General features: G+C 36.5%; 1 protein-coding gene across 1 annotated transcript in view; it reads left to right on the top strand.

Moving 5' to 3' along the window:
- The window catches only part of HERPUD2 (HERPUD family member 2), a 48820-nt gene that overhangs the window by 12042 nt on the left and 12013 nt on the right, over positions 1-24765 (top strand). The window contains exons 3-5 of the mRNA XM_059933618.1: positions 12101-12178; positions 14571-14684; positions 17175-17329. Of these exons, the coding sequence (XP_059789601.1) occupies positions 12101-12178; positions 14571-14684; positions 17175-17329 (347 nt within the window). The remainder of the gene's footprint in view (positions 1-12100; positions 12179-14570; positions 14685-17174; positions 17330-24765) is intronic.

Raw genomic sequence — 24765 nt, forward strand, 5'->3', positions numbered from 1 at the left:
AGATACGAATGAAATGTACAAATGCCTCTTAATGGATTTTCTAAACCTTGATTGCTCTTCCAGAGGTGCAAATGGTGAATGCTGTGGTCTTTTCTTCTTGCAAACCTTTTGCAGGGTGCTGTTGGTCATGCTGTTTCCTCATCCTGCTGAGGGACTTGCTTAGCCATTGCCCAGCTTTTCTGTTCAGTGGGTATAGGCTTTAAAAAACTAGGACTTGGGGATAAGGGATTATCAGCCTCTGGGCTTCTAGTAATGTTATTTCAATTGGCTGTATTTTGGGTTAAATAGATTATGTGCTATTAGGTTTAAAGGTTTGATGAGTATTTGTATTTCTGAAACTGGGATTCATAGTTTTAGGACTAGGAGTTTTCAAAATCTTTAATTTTTTTTAAAATTTAATTTATTTTTTTATAAGCAGGTTCTTATTAGTCATCCATTTTATACACATCAGTGTATACATGTCAATCCCAATCTCCCAGTTCATCACACCACCCCCGCCACCCCCGCCACTTTCCCCCCTTGGTGTCTGTATGTTTGTTTTCTACATCTGTGTTTCTGTTTCTGCCCTGCAAACTGGTTCATCTGTACCATTTTTCTAGGTTCCACATATATGTGTTAATATACGATATTTGTTTTTCTCTTTCTGACTTATGTCACTCTGTATGACAGTCTCTAGATCCATCCACGTCTCTACAAGTGACCCAATTTCGTTCCTTTTTATGGCTGCATAATATTCCACTGTATTATGTACCACATCTTCTTTATCCATTCGTCTGTCAATGGGCATTTAGGTTGCTTCCATGACCTGGCTATTGTAAATAGTGCTGCAGTGAACATTGGGGTGCATGTGTCTTTTTGAATTATGGTTTTCTCTGGGTATATGCCCAGTAGTGGGATTGCTGAGTCATATGGTAGTTCTAGTTTTAGTTTTTTAAGGAGCCTCCATACTATTCTCCATAGTGGCTGTATCAATTTACATTCCCACCAACAGTGCAAGAGGGCTCCCTTTTCTCCACACCCTCTCCAGCATTTGTTGTTTGTAGACTTTCTGAGGATGCCCATTCTAACTGGTGTGAGGTGATACCTCATTGTAGTTTTGATTTGCATTTCTCTAATAATTAGTGATGTTGAGCAGCTTTTCATGTGCTTCTTGGCCATCTGTATGTCTTCTTTGGAGAAATGTCGATTTAGGTCTTCTGCCCATTTTTTAATTGGGTTCTTTGTTTTTTTAATATTGAGCTGCATGAACTGTTTATATATTTCGGAGATTAATCCTTTGTCCGTTGATTCATTTACAAATATTTTCTCCCATTCTGAGGGTTGTCTTTTCATCTTGTTTGTAGTTTCCTTGGCTTTGCAAAAGCTTTTAAGTTGCATAAGGTCCCATTTGTTTATTTTTGTTTTTATTTCCATTACTCTAGGAGTTGGATCAAAAAAGATCTTGCTCTGATTTATGTCAAAGAGTGTTCTTCCTATGTTTTCCTCTATAAGAGTTTTATACTGTCCGGTCTTGCATTTAGGTCTCTAATCCATTTTGAGTTTATTTTTCTGTATGGTGTTAGGGATTGTTCTAATTTCATTCTTTTACATATAGCTGTCCAGCTTTCCCAGCACCGCTTATTGAAGAGACTGTCTTTTCTCCGTTGTATATCCTTGCCTCTTTTGTCATAGATTAGTTGACCATAGGTGCGTGGGTTTATCTCTGGGCTTTCTATCCTGTTCCATTGATCTATATTTCTGTTTTTGTGCCAGTATCATATTGTCTTGATTACTGTAGCTTTGTAGTATACTCTTAAGTCAGGGAGTCTGATTCCTCCAGCTCCGTTTTTTCCCCTCAAGACTGCTTTGGCTATTCGGGGTCTTTTGTGACTCCATACAAATTTTAAGACTTTTTGTTCTAGTTCTGTAAAAAATGCCATTAGTAATTTGATAGGGATTGCATTGAATCTGTAGATTGCTTTTGGGTAGTATAGTCATTTTCACAATATTGATTCTTCCAATCCAAGAACATGGTATATCTCTCCATCTGTTTGTATCATCTTTAATTTCTTTCATCAGTGTCTTATAGTTTTCTGCATACAGGTCTTTTGTCTCCCTAGGTAGGTTTATTCCTAGATATTTTATTCTTTTTGTTGCAATGGTAAATGGGAGTGTTTCCTTCATTTCTCTTTCAGATTTTTCATCATTAGTGTATAGGAATGCAAGAGATTTCTGTGCATTAATTTTGTATCTTGCAACTTTACCAGATTCATTGATCAGCTCTAGTAGTTTTCTGGTGGCATCCTTAGGATTCTCTATGTATAGTATCATGTCATCTGCAAACAGTGACAGTTTAACTTCTTCCTTTCCAATTTGTATTCCTTTTATTTCTTTTTCTTCTCTGAGTGCCGTGGCTAGGATTTCCAAAACTATGTTGAATAATAGTGGCGAGAGTGGACATCCTTGTCTTGTTCCTGATCTTAGAGGAAATGCTTTCAGTTTTTCACCATTGAGAATGATGTTGGCTGTGGGTTGGTCGTATATGGCCTTTATTATGTTGAGGTAGGTTCCCTCTATGCCCACTTTCTGGAGAGTTTTTATCATAAATGGGTGTTGAATTTTGTCAAAAGCTTTTTCTGCATCTATTGAGATGATCATATGGTTTTTCTTCTTCAATTTGTTAATATCGTGTATCACATTGATTGGTTTGCATATATTGAAGAATTCTTGCATCCCTGGGACAAATCCTACTTGATCATGGTGTATGATCCTTTTAATGTGTTGTTGGATTCTGTTTGCTAGTATTCTGTTGAGGATTTTTGCGTCTATATTCATCAGTGATATTGGTCTGTAATTTTCTTTTTTTGTAGTATCTTTGTCTGGTTTTGGTATCAGGGTGATGGTGGCCTCGTAGAATGAGTTTGGGAGTGTTCCTTCCTTTGCAATTTTTGAAGAGTTTGAGAAGGATGGGTGGTAGCTCTTCTCTAAATGTTTGATAGAATTCACCTGTGAAGCCATCTGGTCCTGGACTTTTGTTTGTTGGAAGATTTTTAATCACAGTTTCAATTTCATTACTTGTGACTGGTCTGTTCATATTTTCGATTTCTTCCTGGTTCAGTCTTGGAAGGTTATACCTTTCTAAGAATTTGTCCCTTTCTTCCAGGTTGTCCATTTTATTGGCATAGCGTTGCTTGTAGTAGTCTCTTATCATGCTTTGTATTTCTGCAGTGTCCGTTGTAACTCTTCCTTTTTCATTTCTAATTTTATTGATTTGAGTCTTCTCCCTCTTTTTCTTGATGAGACTGTCTAAAGGTTTATCAATTTTGTTTATCTACTCAAAGAACCAGCTTTTAGTTTTATTGATCTTTGCTATTGTTTTTTTGTTTCTATTTCATTTATTTCTGCTCTGATCTTTATGATTTCTTTCCTTCTACTAACTGTGGGTTTTGTTTGTTCTTTCTCCTGTTCCTTTAGGTGTAGGGTTAGAATGTTTATTTGAGATTTTTCTTGTTTCTTGAGGTAGGCTTGTATTGTTCTAAACTTCCCTCTTAGAACTGCTTTTGTTGCATCCCAGAGGTTTTGGATTGTCGTGTTTTCATTGTCATTTGTCCCTAGGTATTTTTTGGTTTCCTCTTTGATTTTTTCAGTGATTTCTTGGTTATTTAATAACGTACTGTATAGCCTCTATGTGTTTGTGTTTTTTACGTTTTTTCTCTGTAATTGATGTCTAATCTCAGAGCGTGCGGTTGGTAAAGATACTTGATATGATTTCAGTTTTCTTAAATTTACCGAGGCTTGATTTGTGACCAAGATGTGGTCTACCCTGGAGAATGTTCCATGTGCACTTGAGAAGAAAGTGTAATCTGTTGTGTTTTGATGGAATGTCCTATAAATATCAATTAAATCTGTCTGGTCTATTGTGTCATTTAAAGCTTGTGTTTTCTTAGTAATTTTCAGTTTCGCTGATCTGTCCATTGTTGTAAGTGAGGTGTTAAAGTCCTCCACTATTATTGTGTTACTGTCGATTTCCTCTTTTATAGATGTTAGCAGTTGCCTTACGTACTGAGGTGCTCCTATGTTGGGTGCATATATATTTATAATTGTTATATTTTCTTCTTGGATTGATCTCTTGATCATTATGTAGTGTCCTTCCTTGTCTCTTGTAACATTCTTTATTTTAAAGTCTATTTTACCTGATATGAGTATTGCTACTGCAGCTTTCTTTGGATTTCCATTTGCATGGAATATCTTTTTCCATCCCCTCACTTTCAGTCCGTATGTGTCTCTAGGTCTGAAGTGGGTCTCTGGTAGACAGCATATATATGGGTCTTGTATTTGTATCCATTCAGCGAGCCTGTGTCTTTTGGTTGGAGCATTTAATCCACCTACATTTAAGGTAATTATCGATATGTATGTTCCTGTTACCATTTTCTTAATTGTTATGGGTTTGTTTTTGTAGGTCCTTTTCTTCTCCTGTGTTTCCCACTTAGAGAAGTTCCTTTAGCATTTGTTGTAGAGCTGGTTTGGTGGTGCTGAATTCTCTTAGCTTTTGCTTGTCAGTAAAGCTGTTGATTTCTCTGTTGACTGAATGAGATCCTTGCTTGTAGAGTAATCTTGGTTGTAGGTTCTTCCCTTTCATCACTTTAAATATATTGTGCCACTCCCTTCTGGTTTGTAGAGTTTCTGCTGATAAATCAGCTGTTAACCTTATGGGAGTTCCTTTGTATGTTATTTGTCGTTTTTCCCTTGTTGCTTTCAGTAATTTTTCTTTGTCTTTAATTTTTGTCAATTTGATTACTGTGTGTCTCAGCATGTTTCTCCTTGGGTTTATCCTGCCTGGGACTCTCTGTGCTTCCTGAACTTGGGTGGCTATTTCCTTTCCCATGTTAGGGAAGTTTTCGACTATAATCTCTTCAAATATTTTCTCACGTCCTTTCTCTTTCTCTTCTCCTTCTGGGACCCCTATAATGTGAATGTTGTTGCGTTTAATGTAGTCCCAGAGGTCTCTTAGGCTGTCTTCATTTCTTTTCATTCTTTTTTCTTCTGTTCCGCAGCAGTGAATTCCACCATTCTGTCTTCCAGGTCACTTATCCGTTCTTCTGCCTCAGTTATTCTGCTATTGATTCCTTCGAGTGTATTTTTCATTTCAGCTATTGTAGTGTTCATCTGTTTGTTTGTTCTTTAATTCTTCTAGGCCTTTGTTCAACATTTCTTGCATCTTCTCGGCCTTTGCCTCCATTCTTTTCCCGAGGTCCTGGATCATCTTCACTATCATTAATCTGAATTCTTTTTCTGGAAGGTTGCCTATCTCCACTTCATTTAGTTGTTTTTCTGGGGTTTTGTCTTGTTCCTTCATCTGGTAGAAAGTCCTGTGCCTTTTCATCTTGTCTGTCTTTCTGTGAATGTGGTTTTGCTTCCACAGGCTGCAGAATTGTCGTTCTTCTTCCTTGTGCTGTCTGTCCTCTGGTGTCTGAGGCTTTCTAAGAGGCTTATGCAAGCTTCCTGATGGGAGGGACTGGTGGTGGGTAGAGCTGACTGTTGCTCTGGTGGGCAGAACTCAGTAAAACTTTAATCCGCTTGTCTGCTGATGGGTGGGGCTGGGTTCCCTCCCTGTTGGTTGTTTGGCCTGAGGCGACCCAGCGCTGGAGCCTACCTGGCTCTTTGGTGGGCTAATGGTGGACTCTGGGAGGGCTCACGCCAAGGAGTACTTCCCAGAACTTCTGCTGCCCATGTCCTTGTCTTCATGGTGAGCCACAGCCACCCCCACCTCTTCAGGATACCCTCCAACACTAGCAGGTAGGTCTGGTTTTGTCTCCTCTGGGGTCACTGCTCCTTCCCCTGGGTCCCGCTGTGCACACTATTTTTTGTGTGCCCTCCAAGAGTGGAGTCTCTGTTTCCCCCAGTCCTGTCGAAGTCCTGCAATCAAATCCTGCTAGCCTTCAAAGTCTGATTCTCTAGGAATTCCTACCCCCGTTGCCAGACCCCCAGGTTCGGAAGCCTGACATGGGGCTCAGAACCTTCACTCAAGTGGGTGGACTTCTGTGGTTTAAGTGTTCTCCAGTTTGTGAGTCACCCACCCAGCAGTTATGGGGTTTGATTTTATTGTGATTGCGCCCCTCCTACCATCTCATTGCGGCTTCTCCTTTGTCTTTGGATGTGGGGTATCTTTTTTGGTGAGTTCCAGTGTCTTCCTGTCGATGATTGTTCAGCAGTTAGTTGTGATTCTGGTGCTCTTGTAAAAGGGAGTGAGCGCACGTCCTTCTACTCTGCCATCTTGAACCAATCTCCGAAATCTTTAATTTTGGGTTTTTATCTTGATGTAAAAATTATCATTATAGATAACAGGATGATTACTTTGTAGCTGACTCTCATGAGATTTAGTACCTGCATTTTAAAGTAAGTGATCATTCTAAATATGTTTAATTTGTATGGTTAAGTTTTTCAAGCATGCGCTTCTGAAATCTGTGAGGTTGCTGACTGATGGTGATCTGTATTGTTTCTGTGAAAAAAAAATTGTTTTAAACTTATCTACTAAATAATTACGGGAGTAAACTGTCTAAGTTGGTTGCCGTTGTACTTAATTTATATATATATGTATTTGCCAATAGTCCAAAATAATGAGTGTTGTAGCATATTTTTATGCCCCATGTTGTTTAAAAGTGATACTTGTGATAAAGTACATGATTAATTCCATTACCATTACAGTTTAATAGTAAAATGGAGGTTACCTATGTAGAAAGCAGGTAATATATATAGATTTCTTACATTTTGAAGCAGTAGTTGGTAAATAACTTCTTTCATTTTAGCACCCAATACATCCTTTCACTAAAAATCTGAAGGTAAGTAACTTATGTTTTGGACATGGACTTCTTTTTACCAATGTCAAATTACTTTTCTTTCTGTGTAGAGAAGCTAAAATTAATTAAAAGCTTTCCTTTTGGTATTTGTAAATGTCATTTTAAACTGATTCTTGAAAGCTCTTCAAACATGGATTAGGGCTTGCTTTTTTAGTCATTAAAACTGATAGTTATTGCAACTTTAACCAAACCTATTTAGCAGTGTCCTAATCATGTTCTTATACATAATGAAGATAGTCTGCTATTAGTCATACAACTTATCAATACTTTCACATAATCTCTCATTAGATCCTCAGGAAACAGTATGATGTAAGAGAAGCAGGTATTAGAGATTAGTATCACATGTTCATTGAATGTTTACTAGGTGTTCTGCCCTGTTCTTAGAGGTTTGTGTGCATTTTCATTGTTGTGAAAATTCAACCCTGTGAAATAGGTACTATTATTGCCCTCATTTTTCAGTTAAGAAAACTGAGGCACAGACTGGTGGTAGTGGGATCATGTCATGTACAAGTTTCTCAACATTTCTTCACCTATCTGCCATATTCTTCTCTAAGTCCAACTCCTTCACACGAGATTCTACCCCTTATTAGCTACTCAAGGACATTGCTCTTGAAATTCTCTATTTTTCTCTCCTGCATCCTCAGTTTTTCCTTTCTACTGGATTATTCCTCTTGGCATACAAACATGTTATTTCTCTCTTCCTAAAAAAACAAAAACACGAGACAGTAAAACAAACAAGACCCTCTTTGATTCCACTTCCCTTCTAGCTGTTGTTTTATTTCTTTCCTGTCTTTAGTGCACAACTCCTTATAAATTACGAATATTCACTGTATCTGTACTCCTCTCCTGTTCTCTTGAATCCGTTCCAGTTAAGTTTTTACCCTACTGTTCCACCAAGATTGCTTTTATGAAGATCACCAGGGAGCTCCATGTTCCAGGATATGGTGGGGGCATAGAGAAATAAATAGAATAGTATGAAAGAAGGACACTACGATTAATAACAAAAGCCTGTAAACACTCAAGTATCCATACTGTAAACTTTAGTATTTCTGTGTAATGGAGCATTATGCATCTGTTAAAAAGAATGGGGAAGACATCTTTATACTGCTAAGGAGTAATCTCCAGGGTACAGTAAGTGAGAAAACAAGGTACAAAGGAGTATCGTGTACTATCTTTTATGTGAGAAAAGAAGGGAAATACAAATGTATTTGTATTCAGGTTTGTTATGTTGTTAAAAAATGATGGAAGGGTAATTCAGAATTACAGAGAAAGAGGGTAGGGACAGAAGCTAAACCTCTTTGTACCTTGTTCTATAATTTTTACTTTGTTTCCATGTGTGTTATATATAATTAAAAAAAAATTAAATAGAAAAAAATTCCTAAATGGTAACAAAAGAATTTAACAATGTCAGGATGGTGACAAAACTGTAAGAAGAATTATTACAAGTAATTTCGAAACAGTATTTTGACTGCATATCCCTAATGGGATATATCTAAGGACGGAAAAAAGTGACAAGAAATCTTAAACCTCATCCAATATTGTTATTATTATTTGAGATTATACATAGTACGATAAAGCATATAAGTACTTTTGCTAATGGCATACGTTTGTTAATATCATTAGCAAGAAAGATTTTCAGGGTGATAGAGATACAAATAAAAAACCATATACTGTTTAATTAAAATTGGAAATATGAATATATACTCAGGGTTTAAGTTTCTCTTTCTCAAAAATACATATTTTCTAGCTCTCCTCAATGAAGAATCTTAGAAATAATAGCAAGTAACAATAAGCACTCTTAGACCCCAGATTTTGTCTCTAGATGCCATTTCCCATTAAAAGGAATCAAGGCCCCTGGAACAGTGGCTGATTCCAGGCCTGGGGAAAGAAATGTGGAAGATGAACCTGGTGTGCCCGAAAGCAAGGAAGCTCTTAGAGACTACAGAGGTCATGTCAAGGTGACATAGGATCCAACCTGAAGGGACTCCTACTGGCCAAAGATGGTGCAATTTGAGGATTAACAAAAAAACAACCAGGTGGCAGTATATTGAAAAACATAAAATTCCACAAGCTCATAATGATACTTAAACCAAAACTTTTTGGTCACTTCTGGAGGTTGCTTGGGCACTCATTCTGGAAACTGATAAAGGGAATAAATTGAGCATTTTTGCTGTCTTTCTTGTGTAATCTAGGTATGCAAATGGTCGATGAGGTAAAGTTCTTTTAGAAGAAGCACAGCTAATACAGAAAGAATTAGAGAATTAGAAAATATTTTCTACCCCTAATGAAGTAATGGATCTAGGCAGCTGGATCTAGGTTGTTAATAAGGTGAATGTTTGATGGCAGACTTTATAAGGGATGAATTCGGCTGACAACATTTGAACCCACTGATCAAACTTAACATGACTAAAAGTAAGTCACTCAATCCAGTGTGCTAATAATGATGTGATGCAACAGGAAGTTCTCTTGTCAAACAAAAAAGAACCTGAATTTAATCAACCCTCTAGATCTAACTGCATTATACAGAGACTACAGGACATGCTGTACAATACCAGGAGGACATAGTCACCCAAATCCAGATTGCAACATGTTTTCTTCAACAAATAGCTAGGGAAAAATTTTAAAGAAGTGGAAGCTGTTAAAAGATTAAAAGAGATGTTAACAGCCCCATCCCATGTGTGAACCTTGTTTGTATTCTGATTTAGACAAACCATTCCTAAAAAGACATTTTTGAGCAAGTGGGAAAAACTGAGCTGTGCTGGATACCACATTATAAGGAATTAATATTTATTTTGTTGAATGTGGTAATATTGTGGGTAGTTGGAAAAAAAACTGTTACAGATACATTCTGTTTTTTACAGGCAAAAAGAAATATGTGGTATTGGCTTTAAAACTCTCTTCCTTGCCAAAAAAAAAATGGGGGTAGGTGGGTAAATGAAACAGCAATAGCAGAATGTTGATAATTGTTGGAGCTGGATATTTGGGAATTCTTGAAGATGGTAAGGGGGTTCATTTTATTCTCTCCACTTTGTGTATGTTTGAGAAGTTTCATAGTAAAGTAAGGAAAGAACTGATATTTTTTATACAGAATGATATGACATAGAAGTATCTATTAAATGTTTGGACTGGTGAAAGAATGATAGTTTATGATGGCTGTAGTATTTATCAAAGAAACTTCTTTAGGTTGCAGCTGAAGTAATAAGTATATTGTGGAAACTTATAAAGCATTACATAATTCATTTGTCCAGGGATTAAATCAGTCATTATCTACTTAGCATTTAACTTACGTTATATAATTTACTATTTGTGCTCCACTCAATATTTATATGTATCGATTGAAGTTTCAAGACTTGTGATATGTATTTTAAAAAAAATCCTTGGGACTTCCCTGGTGGTGCAGTGGTTAAGAATCCGCCTGCCAATGCAGGGGACACGGGTTCGAGCCCTGGTCCAGGAAGATCCCACATGCCGCGGAGCAACTAAGCCCACGCACCACAACTACTGAGCCTGCGCTCTAGAGCCTGCGCACCACTACTGAGTCCACGCGCTGCAACTACTGAAGCCCACACGCCTAGAGCCCATGCTCCGCAACAAGAGAAGCCACTGCAGTGAGAAGCCCACGCACCGCAACAAAGAGTAGCCCCCACTTGCTGCAACAATGAGAACCCAGCGCAGCCAAAAATAAATAAATTAATTAAAAAAAATCCTTTGTTGTATTTGGTTGTTAATATAAGAATTTTTATATGTGCATTTTAGGAATGGTACACTCAAAAATACTTCCAGGGGAAGCTAAATTATGCCTAAAAGCTAAGTATCTTGGAAGGACAACTATACCTTCCCTTGATCTTTGGTACCTAAGGACCCCTGAATCACAGATATTACTCAGTATGACTCTTTCTACTATGGTTATTTTTAATGTAAGACTTTTTTAGTAGCCATGTTGCATATGTAGTCTGTTTGAAGATTGTTATAGTTATTGCTTGGATTTGGCATGTTTAGTAATTGTTGATATAGCTGATATTTAACTGTTTTAATAGAATTCAAGGAACATTTGCCTGTTTCTCAGTTATGAAATAGGAGGTCTTATGGGGACTCTACATAAATGCTTTTATTTTAAATACTTAATGCTTGTAGTGTGAGCACTTAGCAGATTTATTTTAAGTACAAAATAAGGCAGAGATAACCAGAACATATCTCCTATTTTGGGTTGCATATGGAGATGGCACTTGAATCTCCATGCACTTGAGTTGATTTTTCTTTAGTCTTGTGTTTTTGAAAAATGTATGAAGGTATTCATGAGAATGGCAGGAATAATAAAAACAAGAATAGTTACCTAAAGCTGTAACTAAATCCAAATGGCTTTGGAATTAAAACCAATAAATTGTCCTGCATGATGTTAATAAAGAATAAAATAAATCTTATGTTTACTTTTGATTAAAAATACTGGCAATGCAAAATAACACTGGTGACCTTGTAATTTTATCCCATTGTTGACTGTTAATAGAAAGTCAGCCACCTTCTCATTTATAATCTTGAAGGTTTTTGTTTGTTTTTGATTTGAGTATTTCTTGTGCCCATTTTTTTTAAAGGGGCGGGGCCTAAGGCGGGACCGAGCGTGACCTCGAGGAGCGGGGCGGGATGGAGGAGTCTTCTTTTTTTTTTTTTTTATTTATTTATGGCTGTGTTGGGTCTTCGTTTCTGCGCGAGGGCTTTCTCTAGTTGTGGCAAGCGAGGGCCACTCTTCATCGCGGTGTGCGGGCTTCTCACTATCGCGGCCTCTCTTGTTGCGGAGCACAGGCTCCAGACGCGCAGGCTCAGTAATTGTGGCTCACGGGCCTAGTTGCTCCGCGGCATGTGGGATCCTCCCAGACCAGGGCTCGAACCCGTGTCCCCTGAATTGGCAGGCAGACTCTCAACCACTGCGCCACCAGGGAAGCCGCCCTTGAAGGTTTTTAATGACAGTCACACGTGGATTGCATTATGGCTGAAAAGACAAACTTCCAATTTACCTTTTTTTCCTCGTTTTAAAAATAATTTGGTAATTATCTGTATTTTATTATATCTACAGTAGATATGCTACCATTTGCTGAACTTTTAATGTCTTAAGTGGAATTTGGAAAAACAAAATTCTTAAATTATGTCCGTTTTCTGCTTATTTGTGCCTAAAGGGAGTTTTACTTTACCCATTGTAAGGCATCTTATTCCCAACCTTCAATTTGTATGATTAGAAAAAGTTGAATTCTTTTCTTTGTCCCATTTCTTAGTTGACAAAGGATCAGAGGTTGGTGTATTCTGGCAGACTGCTTCCCGATCACCTGCAGCTGAAAGACATTCTCAGAAAAGTAAGCTTTTCTACTACTATTTGATACCAGATACTCAGAGTGCCAGAGGAGATATGTTCTGAAGTTTTATTGATATCCAACCAGTTTAGTTTTTAGATACTTAAAATCAACTCTTCTGGGTAGCATAATAGGTGATTCTGATTAGTTTAGGTAACAGTTTTGTGTATCCATCTGATAGCTAAATCTGAAATAGGATTATATATTTGTGTTCAGGGATTTGTTATCTTGTGTAAGAAAGCAGTACTGAGTTATCAGTAAACTGTGCAGGAGTAGAGTGCTCAAGTAGTGGTGAAGGATTTTCATTGATAATAGTCTCCTCTCTTAAATACCCTTTTGACCAAACTACGTTTTAATACAAGTTAACTTGGGTTAGGAGTTTAATTTCAGGACAGAAAATAGAAGGAAGCCCAATTGGTCCATCAGTTAGCAAACTTTGAATGCTGGTACTCAGAGTTAAATATATTTGAATACAGTTTTTTTGACAGATTGAATGCTAGTTATTTTAATGGCAGCCTTTTAGCTCATGTTTATTGGTGGAATTTATACTTTTAGAACTTTTCTGTGTTTGAGATTCTTTTTGGTTGTGAGTGTAGCAGAATTGAATATATAGCTGTTAATGTTTTGCTTTAGATCTTTGACTTAACTCAGTGTTTTCTGGATATCCCTAATCTCTCTGTCCTCTCCTGTATGTTTATTGATCACCTGTGGGAAACTTTAAAAAATCTTACACTGGTGTGTTCCTTCTGTTAGATAGTTGACATTTTAGCTTTGCCAGTGTGACTTCTTGCTGTCATTTTCATTTTAATCATGTAGTTTCAGGTTGCCAAAGTGGTTTAATAACCTTTCTGTCTCCCTCGCTCTCTCTCCCTCTCAAAAATAGTGGAATTTGCAGCCGTCTCACCCCCCCACCTTTGTTTTCTTAATAGACTTTGTTTTTTAGAGTAGTTTTAGGTTCACAGCAAAATTTAGCAGAGGGTATAGAAATTTCCCACATACCTCCTGCCTCCGCACATACACAGCTACCCCCACTAACAACATCCACGTCAGAGTGGTATAGTAGTTACAGTTGATGCCTACATTGACCTCATTATCACCCCAAACCCATAGTTTCCATTAGGGTTCACTCTTGGTGTTGTACATTCTGTAGATTTTAACAAATGTAAAATGACATGTATCCACCATTATAGTATTGTACAGAATATTTCACTACCCCCCAAATCCTCTGTGCTTCACCCCTTCATTCTTTCCCTGTTTTTATCCTTAAAAACCTTTTTGCTATATGCTCTTTGAAATATATATTTATTATTTTACCCAAGTGTAGCTAGAGGCTGCACATGCGTACATTTAAAAAGGCTTTTGCTGCCAGAAATCATTTCCAACCAGAAGACTTAAAAGAAGAATGCCTCAGGACTTCCCTGGTGGTCCAGTGGTTAAGACTCTGCACTTCCACTGCAGGGGGCACAGGTTCGATCCCGGGTCTGGGAACTAAGATCCCACATGCTTTTTTTTTTTTTTTTTTTTTTTAATTTTGGCTCCACCACGCTGCATGTGGGATCTTAGTTCCCTAACCAGGGATTGAACGCACGCCCCCTGCATTGGAAGGTGGAGTCTTAACCACTGGACCGCCCGGGAAGTCCCTTTTCTTTCTTTTTTAAAATTGCTGAGCCATCCTTTGTTCTTCTCTGTCCCCCTTTATTCTCTTTCCTTTCTCCATCTTATTTACTTGCTTTATGCCTAACTATAAATATACTCATGAAATTGCTAAGCTAAAATGCCAATTCTAATCATTTTTAGCACATTTTCCTTCAGTCGTAGTTGTAGATTTATGGCAACACATTTGGAATATTTACAGAATATAGTTCAAATATATGCTTTATGTCTGTGCATAAGTGTTATAGATAAAAACAGTTTTTGACTTAAAAAAATAAAACACTATTGCTAAAACTAAGACAAATGAGATTATAGTGAAGTTATTTGAGTTTCTTTATCGCTGTAAGGTCTCAAATGATGAAAACATTTCACTACTCAAAGTTTGTAGGCCTAAACTTAAATGTGACTATCACAGTTCTGATATTAACATGCTAGATGTTTTTATATTGAAATAATAGATAGTGCTGACACAACTTTACAGCAGTGTTTGCTTCAAAACACCTTGGAATACAAAATAATCATTTTTTTCATATAGCAATTCCTGAGTATTGAGACCATTTTCTAATCATGGACAAAATATTGAATTCACAAGGGTCCTAATGACAACAATTTATTACTAATAATATGGCTGTGGTAGGAAGGAACTTAAGTTCTGAATTAAGTATTTCTGCTTAGCTACTGACATTTTTGAGCTGTGTATTTTCCAGTACTACTCTTTAAATGTAATCTTCTTTAATTTTAGCAAGATGAGTATCATATGGTTCATCTAGTATGTACTTCTCGGACTCCTCCCAGTTCTCCAAAATCCAGCACCAGTAGAGAAAGTCATGAAGCATTGACATCCAGCAGCAATTCTGTGAGTTGTTTTGGGCAGAGTAAATGTTGAAGTTTTCTGATTATCCTTTTTTGCCTCTAAAAATTAAGTGGAAAACAGAACAATTCGCTCTTGTGGGTTGTGAGACTGTGTTTTGAACAGCTCAAGTTAAGCATTTAAACTTCATTTTTAGAGATCCAATACACAGTGTTATCCCCTGAAGCCTGTTCCCCATGAGTTATAATTTACTATATGGCAGGTCAGTAATAGATCCAATCTTCAGGGGTTTAATTACTGAAATACTCAAAAGACAGAATTATGATCTGGTTATATAATATAAACTCTAGGGCCAGTATTTCAGAAATATTTAAAGTATTTGATATAGTATATTTAATCAAGGTAGATTAAATTATTTAAACTTTAAGTTTCCTAAATCTTCTTGGTAGATTGCTTGGTCAAGAACTTTGTTTTTTAAAATGATTGCATTTGAGCCTATATTTCAACTGTGGGAGGAATAATTACTTAACCTACTCAGTTCCTTCAGACTTGAGTATTCATTTCTCCCTTCTTATTTTTACATCTGCTTAAAACTGTTTTGGAAATTCTAAAAACTAGTTGAACTTTTCAACTTAGATATTGTCTACAAGTTTTAGAGACACCGTCTCAAATCCTTTTATATTAAATTATTTTTGGTTTCCCGTAAAACCTTTATGTGACACTTTTGGAGGTGAAAGAAAAGGACTGGATGAGTGGAAGCTTGCTTAAAACTTCCTGGGCAGGGAACTTTTGTACTGCTAAGTGTACTTTCCTTCTTGTCAAGAATGTAGCCAAAACTTTAAGGAGGGGATGAATGGCATGGGTGATATAGATACTGCCAGTTAACTGCTTCTTTAAGAAACTAGATCTTCTAGTTGCTGTATTTAATTAGCATAGCCTCAATGGTATTTTCTAGTACCAGCCATGGGAGTTTAGCTTACATTAAATTGAGATATGTTTTGTCAGTAAACCTAAGGGTCTTTCTATGTTTCCTACCTTGCATAAGAAGGGACAAAACCCTGGCATTGGAATAGAGTTCTGTATATAGTCTTTGGACACAGTTGTGTTGCTCCTGTTTTTGTTGACGAAGAACCTTCTCACTTTTCTAGTGGTTCCTCGTTCATGATTTCATGTCATTAGTATATATATTCAGTTTTTTAAGGTGTGTTATAAAAATCTAAAAAGTATCAAAGGAGAATTAAGTTGAATTCCTCTTAATTTTTTATGGCAGATAAATTTCAATGGGACTTGAAAATGTCTTAAAAATCTGTTCATGAAAGAGTTATCCAATAAGGCCAGAAATAATTAGTTCTAGAGAAATTAGGCTGTGCTGCCAAATGGCTAGGCCTTTCTTCTATTAATTTTTTAATGAACACCATATTTTGATGGTCCCTTTAACAAGAAATCATGCCAAAAAAGAACACTTTCCAGGTTATGTGCCTAACAATCAGGCTCCCTAGTAAGGTTTCTGGTGTCTATGTGGTGTGGAATAACATCTTAAAGCTTTTGTTAGTTTTGCAAAAGACCAGTGTCCGTGGGACCTTTCACATGGCAGGACTAAGGAAGGTAGAGAGGCAAAAAGACATGCTGTAAATAGGAAGGCAGTACAGGTAAATGCAATTTTAATGAACTTGGAAGGATGTTGAAATTATTTTGTACCCAGCTTTTTAAAGTGGGTAATTTATATAAAATGTAATTGTGTTTTAAATTTACATAAAACACTTGACAAACTATTTTCAAGCAGCAGCAAATTGAGGTGGTCTTCAAGAGATTATATTGTTTGAGGTTATTTGAATCTGTGAGTTACTGACATCACTGAAGCATGAGAATTTTAAAATCCTGTTTGGTATCTTGTTCATGTTGTAAAAAAACAATATTTGTTGGTGGTATCTATAAACTAATAGAATTTTAGAACTGAAAGAAATCTTGAAAATCTAGTTCAATCTCATTTTTTATAGGAAAGCTGAGACTCAGGGGTTAAGTGAATTTTAAGGTTATGTTCCTTGTTAATGTCAGAGATAGCACCAAATTCTAGCATGTTCCTCAGTATTTTAAACAAGTGTACTACTAATAGCATGTTATACAGTAGCTGTTATACAGTAGTAGTTCATAGTAACTGTTTAAGTGACACAGTTTTTAGTACCATTTATTAAACACTTCCTATGTGTTAAGCATCATGAAAAGAGCTTTGTATGAATTTAATTTTCACAAATTTTGTATGCTATTATTTTTGTATATAATTACTACTCAGCCTTTTATAGTTGAGAAATGGACTAATGTTGTGTAATTAAGTGATTTTGATATTCTAAACTCTTCAGTCTCGTAAGAATTAAAATATCTACCTATTAAGCTGGGCACAGGAGTCAAATCAGTAAATTTCTAAAATTCACTCTTTGCAGAGGGATTTCATAAGTACATTTTTAGCAATGTGTCTATAATATTGTGATTGTAATGAATTAAATCTCCTTGAAAAAATAATTACATTTTTGTTTGTAGAGTTCAGATCTGTCAGGATCATCAACTCCATCATCCAGTCAAGAAACCTTGTCTTTAGCTACCAGTTCGTCCTCAGAAGGATTGAGGCAACGAACCCTTCCACAAGCACAAACCGACCCAGCACAGAGTCATCAGTTCCCATATGTAATGCAAGGGTGAGTGAAACTGATAGCTGTGGACCTCTTAATAATCTGTGACTCCAGACTTTCATGGTAGTCCCCTTCAGTAATCAAAGTACATTTGAAATTTATTCATATACCTGATTATATGTTTTGAGAATTAGAGGGTTAGGTGGATCAGTGTTTTTTAAATTTTTTTGGCTGTCCCACATGGTTTTTGGGATTTTAGTTCACTCATCAGGGACTGAACCCCAGGTCCTCTGCAGTGAGAGCATGGAGTCCTAACCACTGGACCGCCAGGGAATTCCCAGGAGCAGTGATTTTTTTTTTTTTTTTAAAGTGAATGGTGTTTTGTTTTGTTTTTTTAAATTTATTTATTTTATTTATTTTATTTTTGGCTGCGCTGGGTCTTTGTTGCTGCATGTGGGCTTTTCTCTAGTTTAGGCGAGCGGGGGCTACTTTTCGTTGCAGTGCACGGGCTTCTCATTGCGGTGGCTTCTCTTGTTGCGGAGCATGGGCTCTAGGCGTGCGGGCTCAGTAGTTGTGGCCCGCGGGCTCTAGAGCGCAGGCTTAGTAGTTGTGGCGCACGGGCTTAGTTGCTCCACGGCATGTGGGATCTTCCCGGACTCAGGCTCGAACCCGTGTCCCCTGCATTGGCAGGCAGATTCTTAACCACTGCGCCCCCAGGGAAGCCCAGGAGCAGTGCTTTTGAAAGCTGGTTGGACATTAGAATTGTCTAGGGCAGTACTTTTCAGTCTTTAATGTTTGTGCTAATCACCTGGAGATCTTATTAAGATGCCGGTTCTGATTCAGTAGGTCTTATGGGGCCTGAGATTCTGTATTTCCAGCAAGCTCCCCTGTGATGCTGATGCTTCTGATACTTAGAACATACTTTGAATAACAAGGATCTAGGTAACTAAAATTTTTGTTTTTACTCAGTCTCACTATAGGTCTATGCAAATTAGTCTTCTGGGGAGCAGATGGGTGAGTAAGGGTGTTCTTGGAAGAGTACAGGGCCCAGTAATATGTTTTTAAAAACTTCCACTGGTGTTTATGATCAGCCAGGCTTGGTAACAACTGAGGTAGAATAAAACTGTGATGTATTATGAAGATATGCTAACCATTGCATGTTATCCAGAGTCTTTCTTAGAGGAGTTTACTCAAGAAGCTTGCTATGGCTACCTTATATTCAGCAATTACAGCAGGCCTCTTGGGTTAGGCAGTTCCAGGGGGGAATGCAGTCGACAGCCACAGCACATCTTTCAGACAGCTCAGAAAGGAGGATCTTGGAGAATACAGTTTAGACCTGGGTTATGTCTAAAACCAGAGTACTTTTGAAGTAAAGGAAACATGAATAATAGGTAGTGGCAGTTGTTTTGTGTTGCGTATCATGCTGTGGGACTGCAGTGTGTGACAGTGCTCCGGATCCATGCTGGTGAGGCTGGAAATAAGGAAATGGCTAGGACCCCTCAGAATGGTAGTAAGTGATACAACCAAGGAGTAGCCACTGGCTGTTATGCCAAACAGGGTGTAATAACATACAGGTACTTTCTACTTAGAACTTTAAACTTAATTCAATTCTTAATGCAGAAAAACAAAGCGGAGTATATAGCAAAATATTTAAAGGACTCATTTGTCTCATATTCTTGAGTTTTTCTTCTAAAAATAAGTATTTAGATGAGGCTGATTGTAGACTTTTATGAAGCATCCTATGAAACTATCAATATTTTTGTTTTCAGAAAATGATTATTACAAACCAAAATTTAGTTATTTATAAAAAACAGTGTTGTCACGGTTTACATTATAGAATAATGGCTTAAAATACTTTCTGTCTTATGACAGTGATTCCTTTCCTGTCTTTTTTGCAGAGTAAGACAGTTCAGTTCCTCTCAATTTATACAGAGTGATTTTACTAATATTTTACCAAATACGGTGGTAGTGATAGAAAGTGAGAAAATTATGGATATAATAAACCTGGAAGAATATGTAATGACATGTTAATAATAGTTATCTCTGCACAATAAGATTTTTAACTCTTTCTCATACTTACAGTGAATATATTTTGTAATAAACAAAACAAAGTGTGTAAAGTTGCACATCTTCAGAATAAGACCATGGTTATCTTGGGAAAAGATTAGTAATTTCTTTAGGCTGTTGAGAAAATCAACAAACTTTGGAGACAAAGGCATTTAGCTCTTAGAAGTATATAAAACAGATTAGAAAAATCTGAAATAGTGTTTATTTTGCTAAAAATGAGTATTAAGATGATAAGCAATAAAATCCTTAAAGATTTGAGCTTCACTTAGGCAATCTATTACTAGATGAATAATGTTTTAAATCAGGAGGGCAGTATAGCTTAGTGGATGTACAGATTCAGGAGCCAGCCTGCCTTGGTTTGAATCCTGGCCCTAACCACTGACTAGCTTGGGCAAGTCTCTTCTCTTCTTTGTTTCAGTTTGCTCATGATCTGGAGATAACAGTACTTATCATACAGGATTTCTGTGTGGATTAAGAGTTCACGTATGTAAAGTGTTTACTGATGTGTTAGCAAATATTTATAAATGCATTCATATTTATAAATGAATGTTGTACATTCATTCAGCAAACAGATTTATAGTCATCTGTGAGTCTGATGCACTGAAACATTTGAATGAATGCCAGTGCTAGGTGCTGGAAAATGAATCTATATTTGGAAAGAGCACTTTGTGATTTACAAAACAATTTAAGGGAAAGTTCAGTAAATAAGTTATTCATTTTTACTAATGAAGACTTTACATCTGTCTTTAAGTAAATTTTATTGAATATAGCCTTAGCCTTAAATGTACAAGAGCAGTAATTTAGTGACCTTGAAGAATTCACCAACAAAATATAATCTCTGCACACCTTTTTTAGACTTCAGTACAGCTTATGTTTAACTAGTCACATGTGTTTTCCACCATGTAGGTTAGTACTCTCAATCTTTAGTGAACTTGTTAAAATTGCTGAATTCTGATCCCTACTCCCTGAGTTTTTGAATCACTAGGTTTAGGGTAGTGCTTAGGAATCTGCCAACTTAACAGCATTCTGGGAACCTCTCTTTTTAAGAAGCTTTAATGCAGGTGATTATTTGCCCATCAAGATCTTGAGGAAACATGAGAAGACCAAACAGTACATGTATATCACCACATTACCACATTGGCTATCCATTTATAATGTCACGTTTATAAATCTTGACTGACTGTTTTGGACTCAGTGTGCTGTGCTGTCATATTTATTTAACTCCAAAAACTGCTGACTGGTTTATAGAATACCCACTGTTTTGTACACTCAATTTTTCCCCCTGAAATAGTAACAACCTTGTTTTATAATTACTACAACTGAAAACCTACTCATTGTACCCTTCTGTGTTATCTGATTTTTTAGTAGTAAAAATTGCTTATAACCCACCACCCAGAAATAACTATTGCTAACATTTTTGTAGTTTCCTTCCAAATAATTTTCTAAGTATACTTTTTAAATAGAAATATCATACTATTTTATTTTATAAACCTTTTAAAAAAGCATAATGTAGCCTGGACATATTTCCAGATCGAATATAAATCTACAACATTTAAAGTCTGTATTAGCAATAAGTTTAGCCAAGGAGGTGAAAGAGCCATGCACTGAAAACTATAAGACAATGATGAAAGAAATTGAAGACACAAATAAATGGAAAGATATTCCATGCTCATGGATTAGAAGAATTAGTGTTGTTAAAATGTCCATACTACTCAAAGCAATCTGTAGATTCAGTCAATCCCTATCAAAATTCCAAATGATATTTTTCACAGAAATAAAACAAACAATCCTGAAGTTTGTGTGGAACCACAAAAGACCTCAAATAGCCAAAGCAATCTTGAGAAAGAAGAGCAAAGCTAAAGGCATCACACTCCCTGATTTCAAACTATACTACAAAGTAACAGTAATTAAAACAATATGGTATTGGCATAAAAACAGACACATAGATCAATGGAACAGAATAGAGAACCCAGAAATAAACCCATACATATATAGTCAATTAATTTATGACAAAGGAGGCAATAATATATAATGAGGAAAAGACAGTCTCTTCAATAAATGGTGTTGGGAATACTGAACAGCCACATGCAAAAGAATGAATCTAGACTACTATTTTATACCATACTTAAAAATTAACTCAAAATGGGAATTCCTTGGCAGTCCAGTGGTTAGGACTCTGTGCTTTCACTGCCGAGAGCACAGGTTCAATCCCTGGTCGGGGAACTAAGATCCTGCAAGCTGCGGGGCATGGCCAAAAAAAAAAAAAGTTACCTCAAAATGAATTTGACTTGAATGTAAGACTTGAGACCATAAAACTCCTAGAAGAAAATAAGCTCCTTGACACTGGACTTGGTGATGATTTTTTAGATTTGACAACAAAAGCAAAAATAAATGGGATTACATCAGACTAAAAAGCTTCTGCACAGCAAAGGAAGTCATCAACAAAATGAAAAGGCAACCTACTGAATGGGAGAAAATATTTGCAAATCATATATCTGATAAGGGGTTAATATCCAAAATATATAAAGAACTCATACAATAGCAAAAACACAAACAATCTGATTAAAAAATGGGCAGAGGATCTGAATAGACTTTTTCCCAAGAAGACATACAGATGGCCAGCAGGTACATGAAAAGATGCTCAACATCACTAATCATCAGGGCAATGCAAGTCAAAACCACAATGAGATACCACCTCACACCTGTCAGAATGGCTGTTATTAAAAAGACAACAAATAACAAGTGTTGGTCAGGATCGTGGAGAAAAGGGTACCCTTGTGCACTGTTGTTGGGAATGTAAATTGGTGCAGCCACTATGGAAGACATTATGGAGTTTCCTCAGAAAATTAAAACTAGAACTACCATATGATCCATCAATTTCACTTCAGAGTATTTATCTGAAGAAAATGAAAATACTTAATTTGAAGAGATATATGTACCCCCATGTTCACTGCAGCATTATTTACAATAGCCATGATAAGGAAGCAGCCTAAGTGTCCATAGATAGATTAATGGCTAGAGAAATTATGGTACATATTTACACAATGGAATACTATTCAGCCATAAAAAAGAAAAGTTATACCAGTTTACTTTTCCAATAACAGTTGTTAAAAGAGCCCGATTCACCATACCATTACAGATATGTACTTCCCAGTATGATAAATTGGGATGTCCTTGTTTTAATCTGACACGATAAAGAGACATTCTTTTTGTTTTGTGAAATGCTTATTTGTTGGCGTGTTGGTATTTTAAAAAGTTAATTTGTGACAGTTCTTTATCTAAAAGGATATTAATAATTAATGCTTATTGAGCACTTAGCTCAGGCTAAGCATTGTATTAAGCACTTATACATGCTTTATTTCATTGAACTTTTTACCAACTCTGTGGTCTAGGTACTATTCTCTCCCATTTTATGGATGAGGAGAAGGAGGATGAAAGGTTATGTAGCCTGCCTAAGTTCACAGAAGTGGTCAGTAGCAGGACTAAAGTTCAAATCCATATCTGACTTGAAAGTCTGTGTTAACTGTCTTGTTGAAGTGAATATTTTGTCTGTCATTTGTTTCAATATAATTTCCTAGCTTACCATTTGTATTTTGACTTCATTTATAATGGTGGTTCTCTCCCCTCTGCTCTCCCATTTAAAACTTTTCTCTAGTAAGATCTATTGGCCAGATTTTACGTACTGGTGACTGAATAAGCATATTTGTCTGTATGAGGATCTTGTGGCTTTCTTCAGGAAAAGTTTACTTTAGAATTTGCTGTAGCTGGGCAATGAAGACAGGAAAATGAATTATGTAGTTGCCCTCAATGGAAGTAGGTCAGATCGGCAAATAAACTGCCATTCACTGATGTGCTATCATGGTCTTGAAAAAGTTCTGCAGGAGCCTGGAGGAGGGAGTGACTGTCTCTGCTTGGAGGAAGGGGGAGGGCTTCATAATTGGTAACATTTTGGCTGATTTTAAGGGAGGTTCAGCAGAGGAGAACAAAGCAGTGTGGAGAGTCTTGAAAAGGCATATTCTGGAAACGAAGTGGGGATTCCATGCAGGTTTTCTATGAAAGAATTTGTCCCTGATTGTTGAAGTTTCCAGTTCCTTTCATCTCCTCTCCTTTATAATTCTTAACTTTAAAAAGCATACTAATGAATGTCTATTATAAGGAACCCTTACTTACCTAACATCCAGCTTCAGCAACTATTAATAGACTACTATTCTTCAACCATTCCCCCTTGCTCCTCCTTTTCTTCTTGGGCTGGAGTATTTCTAAAGTAAAATCTAGACATCATATCACTTCATCTGTAAATACTGTGTATCTGTAACAGATGTGACAGATATGGACTAAGAATCACAATACCATTAGAACACTCAACAAAATTAAAACATTTTTAATATCATTTAATATCCAATTCGTGATCCATTTTCCCTGATTGTCTCGAATGTCTTTTTATGGTTGTTTTGATTGGGTCAGTATTGAAAGAGATTGACCTACTGCATTTGGTTGATGTTTCTTAAGGCTCTTCTAATCTAATCCCTATCCCTACCTTTTTTTACTTTATGCCTTTTCTGTTCTATGTAATTTCCCATAGTAGTCTATCTAGATTCGGCTCACTACATCCTTGTGGCATCATTAATATTTTCCTTTGTTTTCACAGATTGCCTGTAAACTGGTAGTTAGATCTAGAGCTCAATTAAATTCAGTTAAAGTTCAACTTATTTTTATTTATTTTTTTTACTTTAGCTTATGTGGAAAATGTGAATTTTATTAACTCACTTTTATAAAACATTTTGACAGATGATTAACAAATAATAATGTAACTAACAAATCTTAGAATCTTAACATCATAGAAGTTTGCTTCTTACTCACGTAGTAGTCTGATTCTAGTGTTTAATCCCATCTAGGTGATTTTTCGCCATCTGGTAATTCAAAGACCCAGGGTTTTTTCAATTTTATGGCTTTTCAAGACTCATAAGGGAATTCCCTGGCAGTCTAGTGGTAGGACTTGGTTCTTTCACTGCCAGGGCCCGGGTTCTATCCCTGGTCGGGTAACTGAGCTCTCCCGCAAGCTGTGCTGCCAAAAATAAAAAATAAAAAAAATAAAAAAGGGAGGGATAGATTGGGAGTTTGGGATTGACACGTACACACTACTACATTGAAAATAGATAACCAAGAAGGATCTATTGTATAGCACAGGGAACTCGGCTCAATATTCTGTAATAACCTAAATGGGACAAGAATTTGAGAAAGAGTGGATACTTGTATGGGTATAACTGAATCACTTTGCTGTACACCTGTAACTAACACATCATTGTTAATCAACTATAATATAAAATTAAAATTAGAAAAAAGGCTCATAAAATCTTGGAGTTCCTCTGTTCATCTGTATGTACTTGGCAAATGGAGAAAGGAGCATAGGGAAACACACCTACTTTGTAAATACC

The sequence above is a fragment of the Balaenoptera ricei genome, chromosome 9 (genome assembly GCF_028023285.1).
Source record: "Balaenoptera ricei isolate mBalRic1 chromosome 9, mBalRic1.hap2, whole genome shotgun sequence".
NCBI lineage: Eukaryota > Metazoa > Chordata > Mammalia > Artiodactyla > Balaenopteridae > Balaenoptera > Balaenoptera ricei.